Source organism: Acomys russatus, chromosome 31, assembly GCF_903995435.1.
Source record: "Acomys russatus chromosome 31, mAcoRus1.1, whole genome shotgun sequence".
NCBI lineage: Eukaryota > Metazoa > Chordata > Mammalia > Rodentia > Muridae > Acomys > Acomys russatus.
Window position 1 is genome coordinate 36,076,987 of NC_067167.1, and position 27,725 is coordinate 36,104,711.

The 27,725-nt window shown below is 40.2% G+C and overlaps 1 protein-coding gene across 1 annotated transcript; it reads left to right on the plus strand.

The window, feature by feature from the left end:
* The first annotated feature begins 139 nt into the window (after positions 1 to 139).
* On the plus strand, positions 140 to 27,693 carry Tspan8 (tetraspanin 8). The gene is made up of 8 exons (XM_051172941.1): positions 140 to 554; positions 10,865 to 10,927; positions 16,198 to 16,335; positions 18,277 to 18,351; positions 18,460 to 18,567; positions 20,386 to 20,517; positions 23,430 to 23,513; positions 27,416 to 27,693. Exons 1-8 carry the CDS (start codon positions 495 to 497, stop codon positions 27,467 to 27,469), a joined length of 714 nt encoding a protein of 237 aa, XP_051028898.1. The 5' UTR covers positions 140 to 494; the 3' UTR covers positions 27,470 to 27,693.
* The last annotated feature ends 32 nt before the right edge of the window (positions 27,694 to 27,725 follow it).

Sequence of the window (27,725 nt, forward strand, 5' to 3'; positions counted from 1 at the left end):
TATCAAAACCTAATGCAAAATGAAGTGAGACACTAGGCCTTTTTACTTGAGAGCCTAATAGCCTATTTCCGCATGCTTAGACTAGAGGGCTGCCACGCCAGTTTATCCACCTACTATCTCCGGTGCCATTCTCCACCTCTGCTCCGGCCACTCCCTTAACTTGATATCTGTTTACTCTAGAGGGAGCAGGCTTTGAGAACAGATCATAAATATCCTGGCCCAAGGCCTTAGCAGCCACAACAAGGAAAAAGAACATACTCGCCTGAAGATAATGTTATAGGGAATATTTAAATGTGCCGGTTAATTTTTTATCCACTTTAATAACTGTTTTTTTTTTTTTTTTCCTTCTCTTCCGTCTACTTCTTTGCTCTCTGTTTCTGCCCTGAAACTGCTGGCACACAGATTTCTGCAGACAAAATCCTCCAGTGCCTACTGCAGGGCAGCCCTGTAAGCACTAGTTCTTACCGTGCCTGGGTTGGGGTCCGTTCTCCGAAATGGCAGGTGTGAGTGGCTGTTTGAAATATTCTATGTTCTTCTTCAACTTCTTGTTCTGGGTAAGTATTTTTCTTTTAATTATCAGTTTTGTACAAGAAAGAAGATCTTGAGATAAATATCACAACCAAGAACAGACTTAAGCAGAGTTAGAGGATTGGGGGTGGGGTGGGGGTGGGGGGAGACATTTTCCATCTAAATGTTTAGATTTGTTTGTCTCTCTTTGGATGTTTGGGGAACTGAAAATAAGCCAATGACTCAAAAAAGTGTACTCAAGTTCTTTGAAGATAAACATTTCCCAAATGTTTTCATATTGCTGCAAGACTAAACACAGGGGGAAAATATCCCTTAATTAAAGCACAATTATTCCTAGTTATATGTAAATCAGCACTGTACGGTTTAAGGACTCCAAGGAAAACAGTTTGACTCAGTGTGGCTTCTGGTTTCCCCCTTTTGACATCAGGGTTGAAAACAGGTGACTAACCAGTGGCTGGCAGTAGTGATAAGTGCATGAAAAGATCATTTTCGGAGCCCCCAGGAAAAATAATAGGTCTTGAAATACTCCAGGAGAAGCCGTGAGAGTATTTAATCACAAGAGTCAGCTAAGCCAGTGACTATGTATCAGTATTTTGAAGTCAGTATTTTGATGTGTCATCAACCCGCCCTTTCAAACAACAGGGTTTGGCCTTGCAAACTATGCTTTTGCTGGAGTCTGTTGGTGTAGCTAAAACAAGGACACTGAAAGCATCATTTAACATTGAAAAATGAATATCACAACTTGAAGGGATGGGCTGGGATGTTTGGGAAATAGCCTTGCTGATTTATATATACGGAATAACTAAAATCTGTCCATGAGTAAAGCAATGGAAATATCCCAGGGTGCTTAAACAGAAAACATTTTTTATATTCTACATAGGAAAGTAGCTTATGCATTATTAAGAATAAAGAAAGATGGTTTTGGTGTCTGAACCTTTTGCTGGTTCAGTTCAATAAATTCCTTTCCTTTTCTTAACGAGACCTCGACAGGGCAGTGGGGTGAAAGAAAAGCTCCAATCCCATAAACTTCTGTTGCATTAAAATAAGGATGATATAAATAAACTAATAAAACTTTGGTGTGTGAAATGACTTCCCACTCAATGGCCAGTAGCCCTAATGAACATAGGTGACATAGTAGTGAGTTAAATTAATTTTAAAAACGTTTTCTTTATACTTTGTCCTTTTTTCCTAGAAAAAAGAAAATACTAGAAACTATAAAAAATTTTTGAAATTCAAGCATATATGACAAAATTTAAAAAGTAATCTGATATATTGCTACTCTTGAATTATTAAAGTCATTGAGAGTAGAATATAAAGGAAGAAATGAATGTGTTCTTTGGCTTTTTTTCAAGCCTTCCAACATTCATATAAGAAGACAAATTTGGAAAATAAACTCCATTACTTGGCCTCTAAAACCATGAAATAAATGTGCACACTCTCAACCCCTCGCCCAGACAATTATGAAGAAACTATTAGGGCTATCATTCCTCTATCAGTATGTTAGCATCTATCTCGAAAGGAAAATCCACTTACTAATGTAGCTACAATATCATTCTTATACTTTAATAATCAAATAAAGATTTCTTAATTGGGGTTTAAATTTCTGATTGCTTTAAATGTGTTATTTGAACTATTACCCAGTAAAGGCTGGTAGGCTGTGGCCAGCTGGTACAGCTCGTGCGGCCATTTGAATCTGTGGCTCTTTCTCAAACCTTATCGCTTCCCCTCTTTTTGAGGTTTTGTGTCATTTTTTTTTTTTTTCTCGAGGTTTCTGTGGTTTCAGTTTTCCTGTCCACACACTCAAGGTATGCCCTGCCATGCCTTTTTATCTTGTGTATTTCTGTAAGTTAGCAATGGCGTCAGGCTGCTTGTCGAGATTTAGTCTTCTGTGCAGGAGAAACTGCTGCTGCATGAGTTGTGCAGTTCTTTCATCAGGACATAGATGATGTGTCGCTGTGTGTGATGCTGCTCCAGTTCACTCTTTGGTCATTGAAAGATTGAAGTGGATGATAGTCTAGTGCATTCAATATTTCTTCATGTTAGTTGAGGAGGAATGTACTGTTTGGTTTCCAGAGCATCCAGTGTGTGTGTGTGTGTGTGTGTGTGTATGCACACCCACATAGGTGTGTATATATATATATATATATACACACACACACATATGTGTGTGAGAGAACACATATATGTACATAAATATATCACATACATTATGTATAATGAAAGGATACACAAATGTGATACAAATACTTCTTTCTTGCTTTTTATCAGATTTTATGAATGCACACACAAATATGATACAAACGCTTCTTTCTTGCTTTTTACCAGATTTCAAAACAATGAGTTAACTTTCTCATATCATTCAACAATAAGATATTTTCCTTATGAAATGAAAATATAGTTTAATAAAGTTTTTATTCTTATTGATGTACAGTTTATTCTGGCTTTTTGTCAAGAGGCACTTCAAGTTGGCTTCTTATTCTTTCTGACATGATTATAATAATCCTTATAACTTTTTTATTACTAAGTGGGGCAAGACTCACTTGCTCATTTTCTGAACAGTCAGAACTACCTATTTCTTTAAGAAATCCTGATCGTTTTGCTTTTTCCAGAACTACAGCCATTGTTTATATTTCTATGATATATGTGCCATCATATATGTATGGTAATTTAGACAACCAAATATTAATATGCTAATAAGTGCATAGGGTTTAAGATGTTAAAAATGTGTCTGAAAATACACACACCGGAAACACTTTTCAAACTAGGAAGAAGTTAAAATACATCTTTGTTTTATAAACCGAGAATGCAAAGTGCTGATGGAAATTGAGAATTCATTGTCTAATTCGCAAACAGGAATTTGGAATAGATCCAAATTTTAACAAAAAACATTACATAAAGATAATCCAGGAAAGGGATATATAATGGGTTTAAGATAAAGGCTCAAGGTCAGCTCCAGCTAGCCTCACTGTGCGCCATTTCATTCCCAGACACTGCCCCAGCTTTCCTGGGGAACTCTGATTACTTTATGGTTGCAATCTATTCTTTCTCTGAGGTCACACATGAAATCTTTCAGATACTATAGATTTCAGTTAGATAATTCTAACTTCCCTCATGGGTTTGTCTCATCGCCATGCGTGGTGGGACCTGCAGGCTCTATGTAAGGGACAGAGACTCTTGGTGAGAACAACAATTGGAAAGGCCAGTGATAACTTCTTAGCCACATGTCACATCAGCAAAAATGTGGGCATCTGGAGCTGTTCCTCAAGCTAAGGGACATTCCTTTTTTCACCCTCCTGTCTCCCCTCAGCCCAGAGCTCTCAGGGAAAGTTATGATCTTTCACAGGAAATTAGCAATTTGTCACATTCTTAATGTTTACCTAAGCAAAAATTTTAGTGTTCCCATTGATGTGGTTTCCTTGTAGAAGTCCAAGGCCTTGTGTTTTTAAGTACATTCTTTCTGGTTCTAACTTGTGAAAGTTGCCTTTGCTAAAGTAGGGCCAGATGTTGACATATCTCTGAGATATGCATATGGTCATTTGATCTAAACATAAGGGTTTCTCCTCAGGGAGAACTTGATGTGCCATACAAATATGTCGTGGTTTGCATGTGATAGAATTGCTATGGCAAGAAAAAAAAAACCCACATGAATTGAAAATCATTCCTAATCATCCTGGAGATTGCTGCAAATGGGAGAATTGGAGGTATTATCGATCCTAGGAACACTGCAGACACAAAACCTATTTCCCCGAGTCTCCTGTCAAACACAGGAAATGCCCAAATTCTCTCACACCATTCTTAGATAGGACAGGCCTGGGAGTATCAAAGAAACTTAGTGTTTCCTGGGCATCTGGGAGAGCATGGAGTGTGGGGCCTTCTATGGGAAGATGTAGGATAATAAATTCCAGACACATCATGTGGCCATCAGGTCTCATGAAGAAAAGCAAGTGACACATTACTAAGCTTTAAATGAGCACAGCGAGGAAAAGGGCTTAAGCCAGAAAGCCAAAGGAATTTGCACCTGAAGCCATGAGTGCATAAGGAAGGAGTCTGAAGTGTCCAGAAAGCAGTTTGAATGCAAAGCAAATCCAGGAACCAATGATTTAATGTTCACTGTTTTTTTGTTTTTTGTTTTTTTCTACACTGGATGTTCTCAGCTTCTTTAAGAGCTTGGATGCAAAGCAGACATATCTGTTGGGATAAGGGCACATCACAAATGATACAACATAATTATGTCTTATCCTGTCAGGGGATGAAAAGCCCCATGATGAACAGTTAAATGGGACTGAAATCTATGAGCTTTGTTAATACAGTGGCTGCTTGTCTTTGCACAGTTATGCTATTTGGTTGGACTATGGCAACAGCAAAGGTACAAGGGCCCAGCTGTAGTGAGCATGGGCCAAACAGGTACTGGTTCCTCATCAGCTTTGGAGGGCACAGCTTCTCAGTACTTCACAGTTCATCATCTGCACAAATTATGATCAAAGCTCTGCCTACCTCCTTGGATCATTGTGATGATTAAATGAATTAATGGCCATAGAAGACTCAACATAACAGTAACTGCTGATAAAAAAAAGTGGCATTTCAGTCAACATTTTAAAGGCATTTTTATGAAAAAGATAGGAAACTATTTCATATCACAATGAATAATTTTCTGTGTTGGATTTTGGAACAGAAAGAACTTATAAGAAGACAAGCATTCTTCCATCACAGTTAAAGAAATGGGAAAAAATGTGATTTACACCAATTGAGATTCAGATCCTGAATCCTGTCCTCTACTGCTTTGTGTGCTGATGTATTCTCACTGGCTGTTCTGTGCTCCACTTTCTGCATGCATAAAAAGGAGGGAGGCACTTTTACTTGGAAGGATTGATTATCAAGACAACTTATAAGCAAGGATTGGATGCAGCAGTTTAATTGATATAATTTTTATTCCTGTGATGGCTCATATTGCTGTTTTGTTTTGTGTTGTGTTGTGTAGCCCTGGCTATGCTGAACTCACTCTGTAGACCAGGCTGGCCTCGAACTCACAGTGATCCGCCTGCCTCTGCCTCTTGAATGCTGGGATTAAAGGCATGTGCCACCATGCCTGGCTTAAAGCATTTTAATATAAAAGAAATCGCCCCTCAAATGGTGATCATACTTCACGAATAGCAGGTGTTTAAGATATAAGCATATTTTTAGTCTTACTCCAGCCTTCCTGTTTCTCACAAGGCAAGAAGTCTGCGAGAATAAGGGGAGTACACACTCAATGATGCTGCACTCCACTCTAGATATTCCACTCAAGTGGCTTCAAGCCTATTGCTATTGATTATACAGACTGTTCTTCCCTGATGACCACTGGGGACATTGGGAGCTGTGCATGGGTTTCTAGGTACCCACATACATGCCTGTCAAGTGCTGTGGAGGGCAACCCAAAAGTTATTTCGTAATGGTGCCTTGCCACTCTCTTCTTGACATTTCGTTGGTTTCAGCACATTTTCTGTCATATTCGGCATGGGCTGCCATAAGAAATTACCATGAATGTTAGTTCAAACAACAGGAATTAATTTCTTACAGTTCTGAAAGGTGGGAGGCCTAAGATTGAGGTGCTGGCCAGTAGGATGTGTAGTGAGGGTCTTCCTGCCTTCTAACTATGTCCTCACATGGTCCTTCCCAGGGGTTCAAATTATGGACAGAGACAGATCTCTCTTCTAAAGTCCACAGTCTTACCAGATTAGGATTCTACTTTGAAGACCTCATTTAACCTAAATTATCTCCAAAAAGTCTTATTTCTGAATATAGGCACTGAAGCAGTGTTGTATGTGAGCGTCTGGGAAGACAGCGATCACACCACTGCTTGTCCACATGTGAATATCAAAGTTGCCTCCATTCTCAGAACACTGATTCAGATCAACTGCATCTCAATTGTAAAAATCAAAGGTGTCAAGTTAGAACTGGGTAAAAACCACAGCGATTGTTGAGTGAGTGTGAAACCAGAATAAAGATGGGCCAGGTAGTTCTACATGTCCACTGATGCCAGGCCTAGAGCCAGCTAATTAATCTGTTTCATTTCACAGTCTTACAACCCAAAATGCCTACAGTTAGACATGGCTTAACAACATGACAAATCCTCAGAGCTAAAGGAGAGGGCTGGGGATGGTTACCTGAGCTCACTCTGTTGGCCTGTCTCAAAGCAGTGGGAGTGGAACTCCTTGGCGCTTAATCAAGCTGAGAGAAGGCATATCTACTTTTAAGATTAGCTGTAGCACTTACGAAGGCTCTAATGATATTAAGTTTTGACCTTTACATATGAATTTCTCCAATGAGATGAGAAAGATGTGCTTTAAACAGTATCTTTTCATTTTAAAACTAAAATATTGAGAGGGGGGATGGGGAGAAAGAGGGAAGGAGGGGGAGAGAGAGAGAGAGAGAGAGAGAGAGAGAGAGAGAGAGAGAGAGAGAGAGAGAGAGAGAGAGAGAGAGAGGCGCTAATACTGGGAGATTTTAGTCAATCTGAGTGTCTGCAAAAAGGATTTTGTCTAATTGTGAAGACTGAAATTAGACAAAAAATATTCTTGACTTCCAAAATAATTGAGTACTCCTTCTTTTCAGTGCTCTTGTTCTAGGTAATGTTCAGTGGCTGAGAAAACCTAATACTATTTGAGGGTCAAATAAATAAGATATACAATTTATAAGTATACATAATATAAAATATATAAGTCTTCTAATTACTTTGAAAAAAATGAAATAAATAGAAATACAGGAAGAAATAAAGATTTAAAGAATATCACACTCCTACCGTAAGAGTTCTTTATTATTGTTACCTTATTTTTGGGGGGATCATAATATAGTTATGCCATTTTCCACTCCATTTTCTCCCTCCACACCTGCCATATACCATTCGGTGCTCTTTTGAAAATTCATAGCCCCCTTTTCTATTCATAATTCTTGTATACATATGCAAACATGTTAGTTGTAAGTGTTGTTTTTGTACACTTTAAGGGCTGACCATTTGGTCTTAGATAGCCAATTGGTGTGTTCTTCCTTGGGAAAGACTATTTCTTCAGCTCTCAGCACTTATTAGCTGTCTTAAGAGTTTCTCTTTGACAGTATAACAAATTCTGTGTAAATAATAGTTGCTAGGATAGTTAACATTACTTTCAGTTCAAGGTAAGGACCAGAGTAACTATCAGGCTGATAAGTATAAGGACGTAAGGAACCAGAGGTCAGGATAGAGGAGGCAATATGGAGAGGAATAAGCAGCACTTAAGGCTCTTTGCAAACCTACTGTTGTAGCAGCTTCTTCAAGTCCATACATACATAGAAGGAATTTAAATAGCATGACCATATAATAGGAGAGAGAGACAGAGACAGAGAGACAGAGACACAGAGAGAGACAGAGGCAGAGACAGAGACAGAGACAGAGACAGAATTCCAATTACACATCAAATGCTACTAAATAAAACTCCCAGTACCAGGAATGGCTACATAGTTTTGAATTGTAGGCCAAAGCGGTCCCATAAACTCCCCCAAACATTACAGACAATTGTACCCTCTACAATGCGATAGTAAAACATTACTGCTTAAGACATCACATACTTATGTCATCAGATATGGAGAAATCTGGCTGGTAGTCGATGAAGGCTTCATCTCTACTGGTTAAATGCTATACATGCTACTGGGAGAGAAAAGCAATCATCAGTTTCTCCCAACTATGCCCTCTAAGAGCTATAATGACAACCTACCTGCAAGATATGGCCACTGGTGCAACAGTGGCAGAAATGTTGTAGGAGCAACCAACCACTTTTTGATGGATTTCATGGGAGAGAACCTATTTCTGATACCATTAAAGATGCTGAGAACCTGAGACCGCATAGGTCATGGGGCCCAAAAGGAAAAGCTATTATTATTCTGCTAAATGAACTTAGCAATAAAATGACTCCTAATGACATATGACTTTACTCATAGATCAGTGCGTCCCTCAGCCCTCAATCAGAGGAGCTTCTTTGTCCAGTAGATGGCAAATGACACAGGGACAAACAACTGTACAGCCATGCAGAGGGAGAGACTCTGGAGTGCTCAGCCCTGAATGGGATTTTTAAAAACCACATTTCTCCACTATTGAGAGAGCCCCCTACTGGGACTCAGGGATCTATGCAGATGAGGGGTTAGAAAGATTATAAGAGGCAAAGGTGGTGGACGATTTTAAGAAAACAGAAACAATGGTGTGGATAAACATACAAACTCACAGAGACATTGAAAGCATGTTTGAGATCTGCACAAGCTCAAGGGAAACAAAATCCCAGCACAAAGAAGTGAGAACAAACTCCCAGCGCTAGACAAGAAGCTATCACAAATGACAGCAGCCAGGAGAGGGAAAGTCAGTCTTCTTCAGTGGAGTGACACTGGGTCCAGCGACCATACTCCAGGCTGACTGCTCACGGGTAATTGGCCAGCACAAATCAGACTCCATGCTTTTTAGTGGATTTTTCTTTTGTTTTTATTTTTTAAAAAGAGAAAGAACACAAAATTGGGTGGGAAGAGAAACAGGATAGCTTGTACATTTGGAGATGAAAAAGAACATAATAAAAGATATAGTGTATGAAATTCTTTTTCCTTTTTCTGTATGAAATTCCTAAGGAATACATTTTGAAAAAAGACGATAAGTATAAATATACTTGCAAAGAGAGAAGAAAAAAAAAAAAAGCCCAGAAAATATCAGCAAGAAAATCAATTAATAAGCAAGAAAAATGTGATTATTACAAGATCACCATCAGTAGGTTTTGTTATCACTTGACACTAATTCTCACTCTCTGACTTGCTAACTAACCCCCGCTGACATGGGGCCTTATCTTCCCTTGTAAATATTAGCTTTATAGGAAGGAAGGGGCAAAGAGGCTAGCAACTCTAAACATTCATTAATTTATGTTGTCTCACACGCCTGCATGGAACAGAATCAATTGCATAGGTTATTGGCCAGTGGACAAAATATTGTTTGAATTGCATTAGAATAACTGAGGCAAATTTTTGTAGGACTTAGAGCATGGGGGAAAAGCTGATTGCCTAGGTGCTGGCCTGGATTTCAACCTTGTGAGTGTAATCTACCAGGATACAGTTACCTTATCCGAACAGTTTGGACTAAGAAGGCTTTTGAGGTCTTTTAGGCAGCAGAGATTCCATGTCTTCTCAGCTGCTCGGTGCACATCCTGTTCTTTTAAAAAGCCCCTTCATCTTATTTCTACTGCAAACTTAGTGAGAAAGCACCTTTAGCTCTGCATACACGAAACTGCTATTTTATTCAGAAATCCTGAATGCATAGTGGATGATTAGTGAGTTACGCTTTTCTTTTGTGGTCCAAGAAGTGACACTCCAAGGCCACTGGATTTTGGAGAACTCAGACATTTCTCTGTTAGAGTATGGAAAGGTCAGAAACATCTAGAAAGTCCTCCAAGGCCTACTGCGTCTGGTATGTTACCGGGGCTGCTCTCAATCTAACTATCTAATGATACATCTTTGGTTTTCTGAGGCCACTTTGTATATCTCTTGCTTTTTTAACCTTGAAAGACAAGAGTTTTCCTTACACTAAAGTAAAATGTGTTTCGCATTTTATGTGTTGGCCATGGTCCAAATGAAAGAATCTGGAAAAGCCATTAAAGGGATTTAAGACATTAAATACTGCTCACCATTGTTTCTTTTCACTGGGTAAGCGTTACTACTTAAAAAAAAAATTTATGTTTTAGAAAGTTTATTTGAGTTTTAAAATATTGATTGATATATACTATCATTGCTTAATTTCACATTTTGTCAAATGTTCTACTATTGTCTGTCTTTGCAAACTTCTATCTTCTTCAGAAATCCTGAATGCATATTGAATGATTAGTGAGTTATGCCTTGCTTTCTTGGTCTAGAGAATCCAAGAGTCACATTCAGTGGCATATTAAGGGTATCTTGTCTTTAAACCGTAGGGGGAAAACACACACACACACACACACACACACACACACACACACACACACACACACACACACACACACGACTTGAATTAAATAGTGGGAAATGTCTTTTCCTCCCAGCAGAGGTCTCGTCTTGTCTTAACACTATAAATGGGCTGTTATTCTTATCAGTGCTATGGAGCACTCCAGCCTGCAATGGTCTATTATTTATGAACTACTGCAGCATCCAGATAAGTGGAGTTCATGGAGTTAGGAGGATGAGGGAGGGAAGGTAGGACTGGGAGGAGATGACGGAAGGGGCTGCAATTGGGATGTACAGTGAACAAATTAAAAATTAAAAAAAAAAAGGTTAAAAAGCATTTCATTTTATCTTTGTATTCTAACTTTCTTTTCCTTTTCTACAGATATGTGGCACATTGATCCTGGCACTAGCAATATGGGTGAGAGTCAGCAAGGATGGGAAAGAGGTAAGTATGGATACATGAAGCAACTGCATCTCCGTAAGGAAAAGCAATGACATTAATAATGGCAGATAGTAAATGTACTCTGGCATTTTTCTTATAGTTCTTCCCTCATCTTTTGTGATATTATATGGGTTTATAATTTAGACAATCACAATTGCTTATCATATGCCTTGTGTGGAACAGTCCTTTAAGAGAGCTGAGCAGGGTGAGCTATTGGTACAGAAGCACCCATGTGCCTTAAGGGAAAGCTATTTCTCTGGCATGGGGAGAGATCTAACGTTCCAAGCCACCCAAAATGTAGGACTTAGTCAATCCAATTGGACTAGTCAATCACTTGACCAAGGAACCAGTTCCTAGGAAGGCTGATGTATCTTAAGCCATTTTAAAATATGGCTGTTTGTCTGACATCCGTGGCTGAACATACCAGCCCAGATCAAGTTGTATGGCTTCTCTCTCCCGCTTAGCCCTCTTCCTCTGCCAGGAATCTGCCAAGATTTATAGCTCATCTGCCCTGCAGTTTTGTTTTGTTTTGTTTTGTTTTTTCAAGCTGAAATAAAACTGTCCTTGAGCTTTCTTCTAAGCCCATTCTTAAATTCTTTTATCAATGAGACTAAAACCCCAGTTTCCCTGTTAACATGCATTACCTGAGGTGGGGCTCTCTCCCAAATTCTAGAGTTATCATTCTCAAATTAGAAAGACTTTACCACAAGGAGATGTAGGAAGGGGTCTAAGTAAATTCTTGCCTCCTTTGCTATTAAAGGCCAGGTTGGACAGTTTAGAGACACAGCACATCTTTCCTCTGCACCAAGAACAACTTCTATGTAATATATTCTGATTATCATGAAGTACATGCCAGGGTGGGTGGTCCAAAGTAGAAGAAGATGAAATGTCTCTTTGGAGACAAATGTGATTCCAGATTTCAAGGGCAGCACAGTTCAAGGATAGTTAGTATCCCTGAGGCTACCATTTCATCCAGAGGCTGCCACTTGCACTAGTGTGACTCAGGTGGTGCCCCGCTTCTTGATCATGCAGACAATTAACAAGACTCATTTCGTCATGCTACAGATGGTTTCATCCCAGGGACAAAACTCTTATCAAGATGTCCTCAGGTTTGGAAGTTTAATTTACAGGCACAATTCCAGCGCCAGCCTTGGGACTCAACACATACTATTTCTATTCCATGCTCAAGTGTTACAAACGTGCAAGGAGGGAGAAAACACAAGGGGGTGGGTAGGTAGTTGTTCCAGACTTATCCAGAATAACACCATGCTGGCTCCATTTCTTGCCTCTCTTATGTCCACTCTCCTCTTCCCTCACAGTTCAAAGAACACCCCACAGCCCTGTTTTCCTGTTCTTAGTCCCTGCAGAGCCATTTGCTCACCCTTGGTTGTGAAGGCAGGCTCTTGCCTGGGCCAAATCAGCTATTGTCAGAACCTTTTCAAAGGTTTTGCTCCAGTAGTTTTTCATCCCTTAAAAACAATTCCAATTCCTAATGAATATTATAAAGATAATATATTAAGCCAGAAGCAAAGACAATATTTTAAAATTATTTAAATGCATTATATCGTAGGGCAACTAAAGGTTCTTTGACACAGCTCAGTGGGAAGACGTATTAAAAGCAAACTGATGGCTGGTTTGTTTCCTTTTCTAATATGGACAGATTTGCCAGAAATATTTTTTTTCCTCTCTCTCCCTCTCCTCGTCCTCTTCTCTCTTTCTCTAGCTGCCCCCCCAAACCCCTTTTATGACTTTCTTTTATCCTCAGAGAGTCCAGAGAACCCCCGAGGCAGTTAGCGACTTCCTCATTCCGTATTTCACCAAATGAGTAACTGGGAGAGGCTGGGTGGAGCAGGCAGTCTTACCTCCCAATTCATCAGAACTCCATTTGTTATTTATACTGATAAATGTGGCTCTAAGTTCCTGATGGCCTCAGCATCTGGTGTTTGAGAGGAGGAAGAGAGTAGGCATATATAATCTGTCTGACTTTGAGGTTCAAAATTAAAAACAAAGTTTAACAACCATCACTTTGAGAGTGCTTTAGAGTTTTGAAGATATGTAGGCAGCCTGAATTTTATATTATTATTTGATTTCTGGTCGGTGTTTCCCTTCTCCTGGTGTTTCTGTTAAGCAAACTTGGTGTTTAGTCTGCTAAGAAACACACATTGAACATATTACAAGAGAGCTGTTGTCCCTGAGAGAATGTGACTCCACATCTGGGGATGACAAAGGCTTACGGGGCTAGACAGCACTGGTTGTCAGTTAGAGCCTCCTACCCAGAACAAAAGTCAGGACCCGGACAACACCAGCCAGCCTGCCTTACACAAAGCCAGCGCCATTTGTGTTTATCTGCAGTTAGCGGCAAAGAGTCAACACCAAGCGAAGAGCTGAATTTTATTACTGGGAAAATAGAATTAGCAGTTTTACAAGGGCCAGCATGAGCACAAACACATAAAAGAATGACAGGGAGGTGACATCTCTTTCTGCTAATGTGCCTTGGAAAGATTGTTTTAAAGGATAAACCCAATAGCTCCCAAGGCCAAAAACATGGGCACCACCCTTGTTTCAGACGTCTCTTTTAAGCTAAAGAAGATCCTAGCATTCTCATCTTTCAGAGTCAGAGCTGCTCTTTAGTATTTCTCCCTTTCTTTTTGTTTTGTTTTGTTTTGTGTTGTGTTGTTTTTTCAAGACAGGGTATTCCCGTGTAACCTTGGCTGTCCTGGGACTCTCTTTGTAGACCAGGTTGGCCTCGAGCTCACTGAGATCTGCATGTGCTGGGATTACTGGTGTATGCTTTCTTTCCCCTTTTCTTAAGAAACATAAGAACTCTGTTTATACGGGACAGCTTTGCTGGGTTCTGGCTGTAAAAAGCATCTAACTCAGATTTCTAGCTCATTCTTCAAAAAGAACAGGCATCTGTTGGGGTGAACTGGCAACAGTGACGGCTGGTGAGGCCCCACGAGCCTTTCTTTCTGGCCCAGCCCTGGCAGTGGGCTACCCAGCAGGGTCAGTCTCACTATAGGTCTTACAACTGCCCGCACAGGCATCAGCTGCACTAAGCTCCCCATGGAGAAAGCCCACCTATTCTCGCTGTGTCTGAGCTCTCTCTCCTGAGTTCTAATAACTTTGCTAGAGTCTTCCACGTGCTTAGACATCACAGCATGTCCTGGAGATTAAGCAGAGCTGCTTTCTCAAAGCTGTTTTCCTGGCATATATGCTTTGTCTCTGACCTTTGGCCTGATTATTAACAACAATGGTTTTTCTGGCTGTAATAATTTCCTGATAATTTAAAAAATATTTTTTTATCAATTCATTGTGAATCTTATAAATCATACAAGGTATTTTGTTATATCCATCCACCCAGTCTTCCCCTGATCTCAGATCCACACATTCTACTTCCAACCCTTTCCAAAATTTATATTTTTACTTTTGTTTTTGTAATAACCCACCAAGCCCAATTTTCATTGCCCATATACTCATGGATGTGAGGCACAGCGATCTGTATACCAGGAGCCACATGCTTAAAGAAAACTAATTCTCCCTCCTGAGACGTCTGGCTCCAATCTTAAAAACAAAACAAATAAAAATCTCCACCCCCACCTCCAACAAAATAAAAGGATACAAGCGAGCCTTAAATTTGTAAACCTAAGCATTACATCTAAGCAAATACTTTCACAGATGAAGGAGGCTTGAGGAATCACAGAATTGGCTTGTTTCCCTTTTACAAACCCAAAATGGTCCCAAAGGCTCACATTAGCTTACTGTCCTGGGTTACAAACTTGTTACCTGTTGGGACCCCAAGTAGAATATGGATATTTGTGTTTAGGTTTTCATAATTTCCGTACACTCCTTCATACTGACTATTGAGTAAATATTCCCTGTAGGCTATGAGTGGATTTAAAAAGCTTTCAAAATGGAAGGATCACTAATGGCGCCACTTATCTTCGCAACCGGGGTGTGACCGATGAGTGGCCTGGCAGGTTAGGGAAGGCAGAGTACCTTTCCTTAGAGGCAGCCCAGAGCCCAGGGGCTCCCAGTAGCCCAGAGACCCTATTCAGCATGCATATATAATGCCAGGGCAGGATCTCCATCTTTAATTGTGATTGACTATTGCACATGCATGGTGGAGGACAATCGGGCATATGGGTTTGGGATCCCATGAGGTTAATGTCCAGGAATGTACTTGTGTTTCATGCAGAAGAACTGAATTATACCAGATGGGTAGCCCACCCACTGTAACCAGACCTAAGATATTTTCATCAACATCACATAATTTGAACAGTTGTAAAATTAAGTTTCCTGGTTAAGTCCTTCTGGGAATGAGAAGATAAGAGTTGATATGGACCATTAGGAACCGGGCTTTTTGTGTTCTTACCAAAATGTAAGAGCATTGTTTATTAGCCTGGAACCCTTTCCCGTTGTGTTTTTCCAGGCAGGTCCTGCTTTCTCTCCTATTTCACGCCAAGGCAAACTTCCTTGGTTTTTAATCACCACAGCTTTTCCTGTTCTTCAGCCCCATGTAAATGGATCTCACATTATTTGCTCTTTCACCTACGGCTTCTTCAGTTCAACATGACTCTGACGTTCACTCTTATAAACGGCAGCAACTTGGCGAACTCGGGATGTTTCCAAGTCAAAATAATTAGATTATTCTATAGAGCAAAGGCTCCACCGTGCTGCTCTAGGTACAAAATTTCCAGTGTGTGAAGCGAAGATCCTGTCAGAAAGGACTAAACGCATCTTTCATTTTAAATGTTTAGAAACAACTCAAGAAGGCCATTATAGCTCCTCCAAGTAACACACACAGTTTTATACTAGGACAGTTCAGTGCTGGAAACATGACTCAGGAAGGTGGCACTTCATAGGATGTGAGTTCTGCTGGGGCAGAGAGTTTCACTGGGTGAGATCACAAAAGCTTCTGGGGGGGGTCTCAGAACAGAGGCTGGCACCCAGTGGGTACTTGGAGGCATGGGGCAGGGGGCCAAGGAAGCAGGGGGGCAGGGGGCCAGAGGGCAGGAGGCATGGGGCAGGGGGGCAGGGGGGCAGGGGGCAGGGCCCAGGGGGCAGGGGGCAGGGGGGCAGGAGGCAGGGGGCATGAGGGCAGGGGGCAGGGGGGCAGGGGGCAGGGGGCAGGGGACAGGGGGCAGGGGGTAGGGGATAGGGAGGCAGGGGGCAAGGGGGCAGGGGGGCAGGGGACAGGGGGCAGGGGGAATATTTAGAGTATGAGAAAAATAAACACGAAGAGAAGGAATTCATACACCAATCTCTGCTTCTAGATCATCACTTCTGGAGACTCCAGCACGAACCCTTATGTTGCAGTGAATATCTTGATTGCAGTTGGGGCCATCATCATGGTCCTTGGTTTCCTGGGATGCTGCGGAGCTGTGAAGGAAAGCCGCTGCATGCTTCTCTTGGTGGGTTCCAGAGCAGCCCAAACATCCACCCTACAGACCTCAACAGTTATCCGTCCCTGTGATCTGCCAAGGACTAGCTAAGCTTTATGAAACCCTAACGTATTTTAGGGAATTTGATTATGCAAGACACTACGGAGTAGGCTTTGGATTACATCATTTTAAATCTGAGTTTACTCAACTTTAGAGCCTAAAGGAAGACACGTTTTTAAATCAGTCACGCCTTCTCTTGTTCAGGCATTCATTCATGCAATATGACCGTGTTTCTGTGTGTCAGGCACTGTGTTGAGTGGCGCAGAAAACAATAAGACAGAATCCATTGGGGGCGGGGGGAGGGAGAATAATAAATGAAAACATATTGCAGTGAGAGTGGCTGAAGAGGAGAAGGTGAGGATGGGGGAGTGAGCTTTCCAGCCAGAGGTGGAAGTAAGCAATCTGTGTGGGTGAGGGTGCGCTGTGGTCTCTGTGTGGGTGAGGGTGCGCTGTGGTCTCTGTGTGGGTGAGGGTGCGCTGTGGTCTCTGTGTGGGTGAGGGTGCGCTGTGGTCTCTGTGTGGGTGAGGGTGCGCTGTGGTCTCTGTGTGGGTGAGCATGTGCTGTGGTCTCTGTGTGGGTGAGGGTGCACCATGGTCTCTTTGTGGGTGAGCGTGCGCTGTGGTCTCTGTGTGGGTGAGGATGCACCGTGGTCTCTGTGTGGGTGAGGGTGCGCCGTGGTCTCTGTGTGGGTGAGGGTGCGCCGTGGTCTCTGTGTGGGTGAGGGTGCGCCGTGGTCTCTTTGTGGGTGAGGGTGCGCTGTGGTCTCTGTGTGGGTGAGGGTGCGCCGTGGTCTCTGTGTGGGTGAGGGTGCACCGTGGTCTCTTTGTGGGTGGGGGTGCGCCGTGGTCTCTGTGTGGGTGAGGGTGCGCCGTGGTCTCTGTGTGGGTGAGGGTGTGCCGTGGTCTCTGTGTGGGTGAGGGTGCGCCGTGGTCTCTGTGTGGGTGAGCATGTGCTGTGGTCTCTGTGTGGGTGAGGGTGCGCTGTGGTCTCTGTGTGGGTTAGCATGTGCTGTGGTCTCCAGGAAGAGAGCCTCGGATCCAGAGTCCAGGATTGCTGTGTTTGAGGAATGCGATTGTCCTGGGTGTGGCTGGAAGGAAATGTATTTGTTCAGGCTGTAGCTAAGTCATAAGGCACATGCTGTGCCAACAAAATTACAAGGCAGGTAATCAGATTTGTCACTTCGAATTTCCCAAAAGGGTGGATAATCTGGGATAGCTGATAGGCACTCACTTTTTAACATAGACACTAAAAGGTAATGGACAGATCTTGTAAAACCATTAGAAAATAGAGTATATGTTGGGTATAAATTTGAATGAGTCTAAACTTGTTCCTGTTATAAAGTAAGCATTGTCTGTGTCTGAGAGTAATGGCGTTTGGCCTTTTAACACCTCCTGTGAGAGCTTTTTGGGTAATGAGGCCTCTTTTGCCATGTGGGGAACTTAATTACTTGAGGAACTTGTTTTCAAAACAGGCTTGTATGCCACATCCTCCAGGCAGAGCTCAGGATGGGCACAGGGAACACGGTTCCAGCAATTTCCACAGCGGTGATTGTTTGGAAACCAGTTTTAAGCTTGTGTGTGTTCAGCTCGATTTATACAGGAATGGAGAAATACAACTTAGATCCTCTGGGCTGTCAAAGCTACTTCCCTTTAATACGCTAAAGCCAGCAATGGTCTTTCAATGAGACTTCACTGCAACCACTTCTGGATCAATTATGGAAGCAGATGAGTCTGGGTAGTAAAAGTCTGCAAATCTGTAGCTTCAACACAACGGAGTAATAAAGGAAGTCTGAGGCTGACCTCTACCTCTGAGGCTGGTGCTCTACCTCTGAGGCTATTCTGGCTGCCCGGGTCACGTGACTCTTAATACTGGCTGCTCCGAGAATAACACATCTCTGTGTCCTCTTTCAGTTTTTTATTGGCTTGCTCCTGATTCTGCTTCTGCAAGTGGCTGCAGGCATCTTAGGAGCTTCTTTCAAATCTGAGGTAGGTTCACAGAAGATGTTTGACAACTCTTGGAAAAGCCTAAAACATTGAAATTCTACACTCTGACATGAATAATTTAACAATATATTTTCCCCCCTCAATTTTCAGTCTAGCCGCCTTCTGAATGAAACTCTCTATGAGAATGCAAAGCTTTTGGCTGAGGTGACTGAAGAGGCAAAAGAATTCCAGAATGCCATGATTTCATTTCAAGCAGAGGTAATTAGAATTTCTTGAATGCGTGGGAATTTGAAAGTAATTCTTCAATGTTTAACTTTAAAGTTAAAAAAGAAATAATGATATTGTTATTAATTTTATTATTATTATTAATTATTACTGTCTGTGGTGTTTTGCTGCGTGTATGTCTGTGTACCACATGTATTCCTGGTGCCCTCAGAGGCCTAAGAGGGTATTGTATGCCCTGGAACTGAAGTTAGAGGTGCTAATGCACTTCCCTGTGGGCGCTGGGAATCACACACAGGTCCTCTGGAGCAGAAGGTATCCACTGCTCATAACCACTGAGCCATCTCTTTAGCCTGATACTTTTTTTTTTTTAATTATTGTGTTCCATGAAGATAAACTCTCCATTTTGTAGATTTTAGCTGATTATTATTTTACAATGTAATAAGAAAAAAAAAGTATTTTTAACAGTTTCCAATCCCTCAGGATTTGAAGCAACTTAGAACAGAGATTAAGAACATATGTCTGTATCAAATTAAGTTTTTATGGGACAAATCAATTTTAATGTTTACAATCTAACAGAGTAGTGTGCTAAGGAGTCTACCTCCTTCCACTTAAAACCAACACGTTGTGTTCCTTACAACCCTATGGATTAGTGTTTATTTTGTTTCCTGCTCATCCCACTTATATATTAGTCTGATAATCAGTGTGTTCTTCCTCAGCTAAAAAATACCCATTACCCTAGAATTTATATAATTGAGTCTTAATTATTTCTGAATCTCATAGGAATCTCATAAACACAGTGTTTTCTTTAAAGATGTCCTTGAAAAATTCAGTCTCAGGGAGGTCCTGGTCTTTGAAATGTCCCTGGTGCCAAGGTCACAGAATAAAAAAATTATTTTCAAAATTTCTCAAAAAATTTGAGCAGTAAGTGTATGTCTTTAAGTTAACAACTTGACTTTTTGTGACTCTAAATGCATAGATCAGATGCTTCCTCTTTTCATTAAAACTAAAAGGTAAGGGCCAACACGGTGCCACACGCCTTTAATCTCAGCACTCAGGATGCAGAGGTAGGTAGGTCTCTGTGAGTTCGAGGCCAGCCTGGTCTGCAAAGCAAGTCCAGGATAGCAGGGCTTGTTTTAAAAAGAAATTCTGTCTTGGCAAAAACAAAAAACAAAAACAAAAAATAAAAAATATATAAATAAATAAAAAACAAAACAAAACCCCAAGAATAAAAACCAAAAGAAAACAAACCTAAAGGTAAGAATTAGGTTTATTTTTAAAACTTTGTTTCCAATTTCTTCAAATGTTTACTATCTTTGTCATTATTACTTTATTGCTGTTGAGACCAAAAAGAAACATTCCCTTCCTTTCTAAAAGTAGATTTTATTTTTGGTTCGTTTTTCATTTTAATCATGTGTACGTGTGCCCTGTATGAGTAAGGTGACACATCGTCTTTTAGCATAGGTAGTGCTGCGGAGGTGGTTCAGTGGCTAAGAGCACCCTCTGGTTTCAGAGGACTGGAAAAGTTCAGTTCTCAGCATCCAAGTCCAGCTGGCTCATTATTGGCTGTCGCTCCTTTAAACACAGCTCCAGTGGACCCCACACCCTCTCTGCCTTCCGTGAGCACGTGATAGATAAAGCATACTTTAGCATATGCAGACACACACACACACAAATGCACGCACATGCCAGTGCAACGTAAGCAAGCACGTACACATAACACATAAACAAAATACAATCTATATTCTAGCATAAGAGACAGCTTTGTAATGAGATGTTTAAGAACGATACGGTGTAATTTAATTCTTCTGGTTATGCTAATGACTGAGCTCCGGTCTGCTTTTCTCTTCACAGTTCAAATGCTGTGGATTGGTCAACGGCCCTGAAGACTGGGGGAATAATTTTCAAAGTGCAAAAGAGTCGTGTGAATGCACAGGCACAGGCACAGGCTGTACTCCTTATCATGGGTATTTCATTTATTCACAGGTAAGAATACTATTCAGTTTGGCACAGTAAGTAGTTCTGTTTTATTCTTTCCACAATGGCCATCTCTGCAAAAACTTAAAATACAGCAAGCACCAAGGGAACTGCAATATGAAAATACACAATTATCCAAATATAAAACTAATTTTTATTAAATATAAAAAAAGATATTTTAAAACAAAAGCATTTTTGTCTATGAGCTTAGCATCATTTAAATCCAGCTTTCAATGGTCCAAGTTCAACCAAGTACAGAGTAACATAAAAGTTTATTTTATTCTGTCTTTGATGACTACAATTACCATCCTCTATTTTTTTTTAATCTTAATAAAAGTTCTGGAAGTTAATATTTTTACTTTAGTTTTCAAAAGTCAGTCATAATACACTTAAGAAAGAACCCATGTAAGTATAAATAAAAGATTTGATATTTAGGACTTTAGCTTTCTGATGTTAAGTATACTTGCTACTTTATCTATGTATTGTTGTAATTGAGAAATTACTTTGGATATTTGAAATCAATTTGAAAGATGAGTTTATACCTTCTATGTGTTACATATATATATATTTAAGTGTCTGAGTTGTGGGTACCACCTTCTACTTTTCATGTGTATGTTTTTAAATAAAAATTTATGACTATTTATAAAATAGTTATTGACTACCTCCTGTAAGCCAGGCCTTCTGGAGATCCATGCTTTCATTCACATCTGATCCTAAACAGCGAACAGTTACGACAGTTCTCCTGTCAGTTCCTGAAAGTCAGTGTGTACTGTGGGGTATAAAATCTATGCTCATTATACAGGGGGAGGTAATCCCCCTCAGGAACAGTCATAGGGGAGGGGAATAAGGGGAAAATGGGAGGGAGGGAAGAATGGGAGGATATAAGGGATGGGATAAACATTGAGATGTAACAAGAATAAATTAATTTAAAAAATTTAAAAAAATCTATGCTCATGAAAACTGATTATCAAATAGGGAAGAGAGGACCATAGCTGGGCAGCCTTGAAAGATAAGTAAAATGCTGGCGCTGGAGATGACACAAGTGTTAGGGTCCCCACATAAGTTAACTGTTGAAGTTCTGAATGTGGGCTCATGAGGGACCTGACATGTGCCCCTCAGCACAAAGCTTTTCACAAAGCTGTTCCATCTGCCTGGAGAGGCTTAGCATAAACATGACAATTGGTGTTAATGTTTGATTTTTACTGCTATTTTTCAGAGACCATTCCGTATCAGTTATACACGTGTAGCATAATAAAGGCATCAGCATCCGGTTATAATCTAGTTATGAGAATCCACGAAAGCTACTGCGCCTCACAATAGACAAGGCTATTCCCAATCTAGCATTGTTTTGATTTACTAATTGTTGGTGTCATTAATGAATGAAAGGAAATACCAAATCACAGGGAAACATTCTCCTCTCCAGACCGCTGCTGTTCCCTATCGCTGAGCTCATCTGCCCTGAAGTAGCATTGGTGTCACTCATATGTACAGTCATTCATTGGGGGGGGGGGGGGGGAGAAATTACCAGATGGCTACATTGCTGTGTCATTATCACTGTCAAAATAATAGCAATTATTTTCTATTCTTCTTACCTTTTATAATCCTTTCTGATTCTGCCCCACCCTGCCTACTTAAATTTAGACGCACACTGTTCCCAAGGTAGGATGGAAATCATTACCTGGTACTAATCAGTGTAGCTCCTCCTGATGAGCAGATCAATAGGGCCCTGTTGACATGGATTTCTACTTCCTATGAAAGACTCAGTTGAAAGACGTTTTCCTCAGTATACGTTATGAAAAGCCCCTATAAAATTATTTTTCCTGAAACTCCTCACACTAATCTGCTGAGTATAAGCCAACCGCTGACCTAGCACCCTGTAAGGAAGGTCATAAATTCATCGAATACCTCCATCTGCCGGTGACATTGGCAAGCCTGGAAAAGCAGGTCCTCTGCAATAGATGTCATTCATGGTCCCTTTTATTTTCTTCCCTGCCTTTTGCCGAGATAACATTATTTTCCTGTGTATTGGAGGAGACAGATAAGATGAATATGAACCGAGAGGGAGTCATTCCTTTCTGTGTTGACCTTAACTGACATGATGATGTCAGATGTCTGCTGATTTGGGCTGGAAGTGAATGAAGTAGTCCATTACATTAAGGGGTTAAGTCGGATGAAGACCTTCTCGTCCTTGGGGGCAGTTTTTACTGTTTCTAGCAAGTAGTATGATTTTTGGTCAGTCTTCATGCACTTATGACTGTCACACGGATGACAATCACGTTCACGGCAACACAGATTACGCTGTGCACTGTTTTTCCCTTTAAAGAAAAAGCTATCCTTCTAACTTTCAGTTATTGGAATCTTTAAAATTTGTCTGAAATGTTTTACAATTTGGTTTCTAGGCTGGTTTGAATACATTTCAAAATGATGTATCAGAGAGACAACTTTCTAAATTGTTTCTTTCTTAAAGTAATAGCATAAAAGTACACACAGTGGATCCAATAAAGACAAAAATTGCAGCCATCTTTATCAATGAAGGGATTTGCAATTCCTTGCTTTTAAGAGGGACATCTGCACTACACCTAGCTGTAGCCTCAACAGCAGGCTTTCCTGCTTCTTGTCACAAGCCCACATTATTCATGATTTTTGTTTATGAAAATTATAGTTTGGAGATACATTGTTATAAATTTACTTATTACTTTCTTTCCAAAGTTTCACCAAATTATTTTGTTTTAGTCTTTCATTTTTATTGTATCTTAATATTTAGAACAGTTTTTAGTTTTAAATATATTTTGATCATATTTATATTTTTGTTGACCTTGGTACCAACATAAAAAAATCAACCAGAAGAATTAAAAACTCAATGTGAGGTCAAAATTTCACTAAAAGCAATGTTTCCTCTTTTTTTTTTTTTTTTTTAACAGAGCTGTCTTAATGTGATAAAAGATCTGGTTGAAAAGAACATTATTATAGTCATTGGACTTGCTTTTGGACTGGCAGTTATCGAGGTACAGTATAACAGTGTGATGGTCTCTGCCTTCACTCCTCTCTCCATAGGTTGTAACAAATGCTCATGGTTAGCCACACAATAGTTTTTAAAAAGCACCAGGCAGTGGGCATACATGGCCAGGGCACAGCATCTCTGTGACTCATTCTTGAGCCTGGCACGGGTAAAATTATAATCCAAGAAGGACTGAGGCTGTTATTTCTAGAGAAAAAGTTAACTAATATGTATACAATTCTTAGTCATAGGTATCCCCTTTGCATCAAAACTGACACAAGGGTTAAAATTTCCTGAAGTAGAGCAGAAAGCAGGAAACAAAAGCAAAAGAAACATCCCTCACAATTCTTATTTTTAGCCATGATCTCAAAGCAGGAAATGAAAGCTAAACTCAAAGGAGTAGGGGAAATGTTTTTCCTCTAATTCATTCTAGAGAAATCTAAGAACTTCTAAACAGTAGAAAAAACATCCTCACATTTTCTCAGTTTAGGTACTATAAACATGGAGATGTTTCCATGAGAGCTCTGGGTGAGACTTGTGTAATGCTCCATCATTTCAATTACTGATGTTGAAAAATATATTCTCTATTGAATTTTTATCTTGATGGACTTTCTTGGTATGGCCTCCAGATATTTGCCAAGAAGAAATAAAACATTTTCAAAGAAGCATTTCCATAATTATCTCAGATCTTGAGAAACGTAGCTATCCAATGAGTCAGAGTCACTCATGAGCTCATGTCAATACAGTAGCAAGAGTTCAAACACCATGTGGCATCTCCGTGCTCATCTCCTCTGAATGACATTTGCTTCATTCTCATGGAATGCTGGGTGGTGTCACTTTGGGCTCTTTTATAGAAGACAGCCTCCTGTCACATCACTGACTGGTAGCAATTTTGCTTGATATTAAAGTAACATAATGCTCTCAGGTATTACTAGCATCACACACACACAAAAATTATTTTCTCGTAGCCCAAGTTTAAAGGCTGTGTTGGTAGAGCACAGGTTTCTTTGTATCAGACAAGAGTCAAAAAGTCAAAAGTGACTTTGCATTAGGTCTGTTTCTCTTGACTCTGCCATTTGTTATGTGTCCCTTGTTTGTTTACCTTGTATTCTGGCTTTGGTGCTAATTTAATAATTAAAGACCATGGCTACAAAGGTGAGGGAAGAATCACATATGCCTTCAAGGTCATATAAGCACATGGCACACGTATACTTGTGTTTGACAGAGTTAAGTTTAAATGAGTGGTCGTGCCCGAGAATATTGCTTGGTGGTGGAGAGTGAGGTTAATATGGTCAGAGACCTGGGTTTAATTACTAAGTAACTAAGATGGGAGGGCCTTAAATGAGGCTAAGTATTAAATTTCATGCTAGACTCAAACTTAGAGAGATGACTGTGGCAGAATAAAGCTCGCATATGCTTTTAAGAGGTTTATTGAAGTTGGGCCAAGAGTAACAAGGACACGATTGGCTGGAAAGATTGGTGGCTTGCATATGAGAGCCAAAATTACTTCCAAGAATCTTAACGGATCTAGTGGAAAATAAGATTGCAAGAGGAGTAGCACATTTCAGTATTTTACGATCTTGATATTACTCCTTGTAGTTGTTACACGTTCAGGGACATTATTGATTCTCCTATATGTCTTTCCAGTAAAATACCTGAATAAAACCACTATGGAGTTTGCATGGGACTGTTATCATGTGTAATGATGAGTGAGATGGTTAAATTGTGATGCCTCAACTATATGTAGATATGGTGAGATATGGTGAAGGAAAGAAGTATTGGATATTTTTCTTGTTTGATCTCCCAGCCCAAAGTCTGTCTTCCCTCTAGAGTTTGATGTAAAAGAAAAATATTTGCTGTCTTATTTAAAAAAGAGACCTTTGCAAATGGTCCTCAGTTACCCAATCAGTAGAAATGTGTCCCAGCTGAGACTTTGGCCTTAGCGTCATTACAGGAGTTGCTTAGTGCTTCTCTTTTTTCTTACCAAATTCAAGGAAACGTGAAGATGAATCTCTTCTCGTAAACATTTTTAAGGAAATAGAAGCAACTTTTGATAGACTAGTGCAGAAAATATATGCAGACAATCTTCTCAGGGAAAAAATATTTTGTATTTAGACCTTAGATGGAACCTTTTTTAAGACTCTGAACCTGACAGCTTCCTCTCAGAGTGCATACTAGAAACTCAAGCAAGGTGCTCCTGTTTGATTCTGAAAAAGAAATCATCTGTGGATGTTTGGAATCCTCATCTAGAGCTAAATAAGCAGATTATTTTTCTTATTAAAAAGTGGTCAGTGTTTTTAGGTTTTGCTTTCACTAATCAAAAAAATTATCAAATGACATAGAATATTCATCACTTAATAGGATGAAAGTTTACCTCACAGGAGGTCCCAGGAACAAATCAGTTCAGATTTTTTTTTTTTTTTAACCACACTTGACAAAACAGCCTCTGCATGTGGGACTGGGTGTACAAAGACTTAGCAGCAAGTTTGTTTTAAGTCTTAAGACACACATCCTAAAATGATGAATTTGTTTTCTGAATGTAAATGTTCTTACCAGGTATAAAGAACTGAAAGAAGTGTGCTATTAGTGATCAAACACTGACATAAATAAACATTTGAAAGTGTTTCGTTCAGTTTGTCAGTCTAAAGCCTTTCCTATCCCAATGGGTGGTAGGCGTTATCTCAAGGCATTAAAGACTGTAGATGCTCCAGCTCAGCGTTTTGGTCATCTTCCTTAGTTCTTGTGCCCCATCAATAACGTTTGGGATAAAGGCGAAAAGACTGTTACTGTTGAGCCTGCATCCCAGAACATTCTGAATGAACGCGGATGCTTTGGAGAACTCCTGTCTGCTTGCTTTTTGTGTCTGTCTTTTTTTTTTTTTCTTATAAGACAGAAAAAAAATTGACAGCAGTTCTCATTTGAGTTCTGTTTCTAGGAAGCTAGTAGTGAGAAAGTCAACACAGTAGGAGGGTTTAAGATGACAGGGAACTGGGTACAATTTCCATCAATACAGCACACAGGTCGTTTCTATCATTTCTCTGTCAAATCCTAAGTATTCAAGTCATCAACTGCAAAGCCAATTAGGACTAGTTCCGAGGTTCCTTACTTTTGGATGAACTAATGAGGTGGAATTCACACCCTAGATTTTCAGTTATGTTTTGTTACTTCAAAAGAAAGTTCTGGAGTTAAGTTATTACCCATGGTTTACAAGAGCTTATTTTTTTCTTCTTCAGAAACTTAAGTTTTTCACTTCTAAGCATTGCCTAAAACTTTAGTAGGAGAAATTTTAGACTCCTTGATTTCTATACAGATGATCCAAGCCAGATGACCATGGCTTTTCAATTGAATCAATAAGTATGTTTAGTTCCCACAGGCTGGTGGTACCCAGAGCTCAGAGGGAAATGTTTACAAAAGTAAACGTGCATACTGTAAAAGGAAAGCTTCCTGCAGTAGTAGCTGGTACTGCACAATTAAGCAGGGCCATTGAAGATTGACTAGCAAGCTGGAAAATCTGACACACACACACACACACACACACACACACACACACACACACAGGTGCGGGGGGGGGAAGCCAGGAGAGACAGAGAGACAGACAGAGACAGAGAGACAGAGACAGAGAGAGAATCAGAGAGACAGAGAGAGACACAGAGAGTCAGAGACAGAGAGACAGAGAGAGACACAGAGAGTCAGAGACAGAGAGACAGAGAGAGACACAGAGAGTCAGAGACAGAGAGACAGAGAGAGACACAGAGAGTCAGAGACAGAGAGACAGACAGACAGAGAAACAGAGATAGAGAGACAGAGACAGGGAGACAGAGAGAGAGAGACTCAGTATTTAAATACAGAATTTTCATTTGCCTGGTCTTATTCTTTAGAGTCCACATTAATCCTGTGTTTTATTTCTAGATTCTTGGTTTGGTGTTTTCTATGGTGCTGTACTGCCAGATTGGAAACAAATGAATCTGTGGACTTACCAAATTATCATAAACACCATTTAAGTTTTCGCTTTGGCTTTGTAATGTTAAATAGATGCGTACCTGTAAATTACAGGAGCCAATGTCTTATTGAAACACAGGCAGACTACAGATATCTTCACATATACTCCACATATTTAAATGTGAGGGACATAATACAAATGGCTGTGTATTTTTTCTCAAAATAAAAAGTGTCTGTGTTGATGCTGTTTTTGGTGTCTGGTCATTGTGTTCGGGCGGCT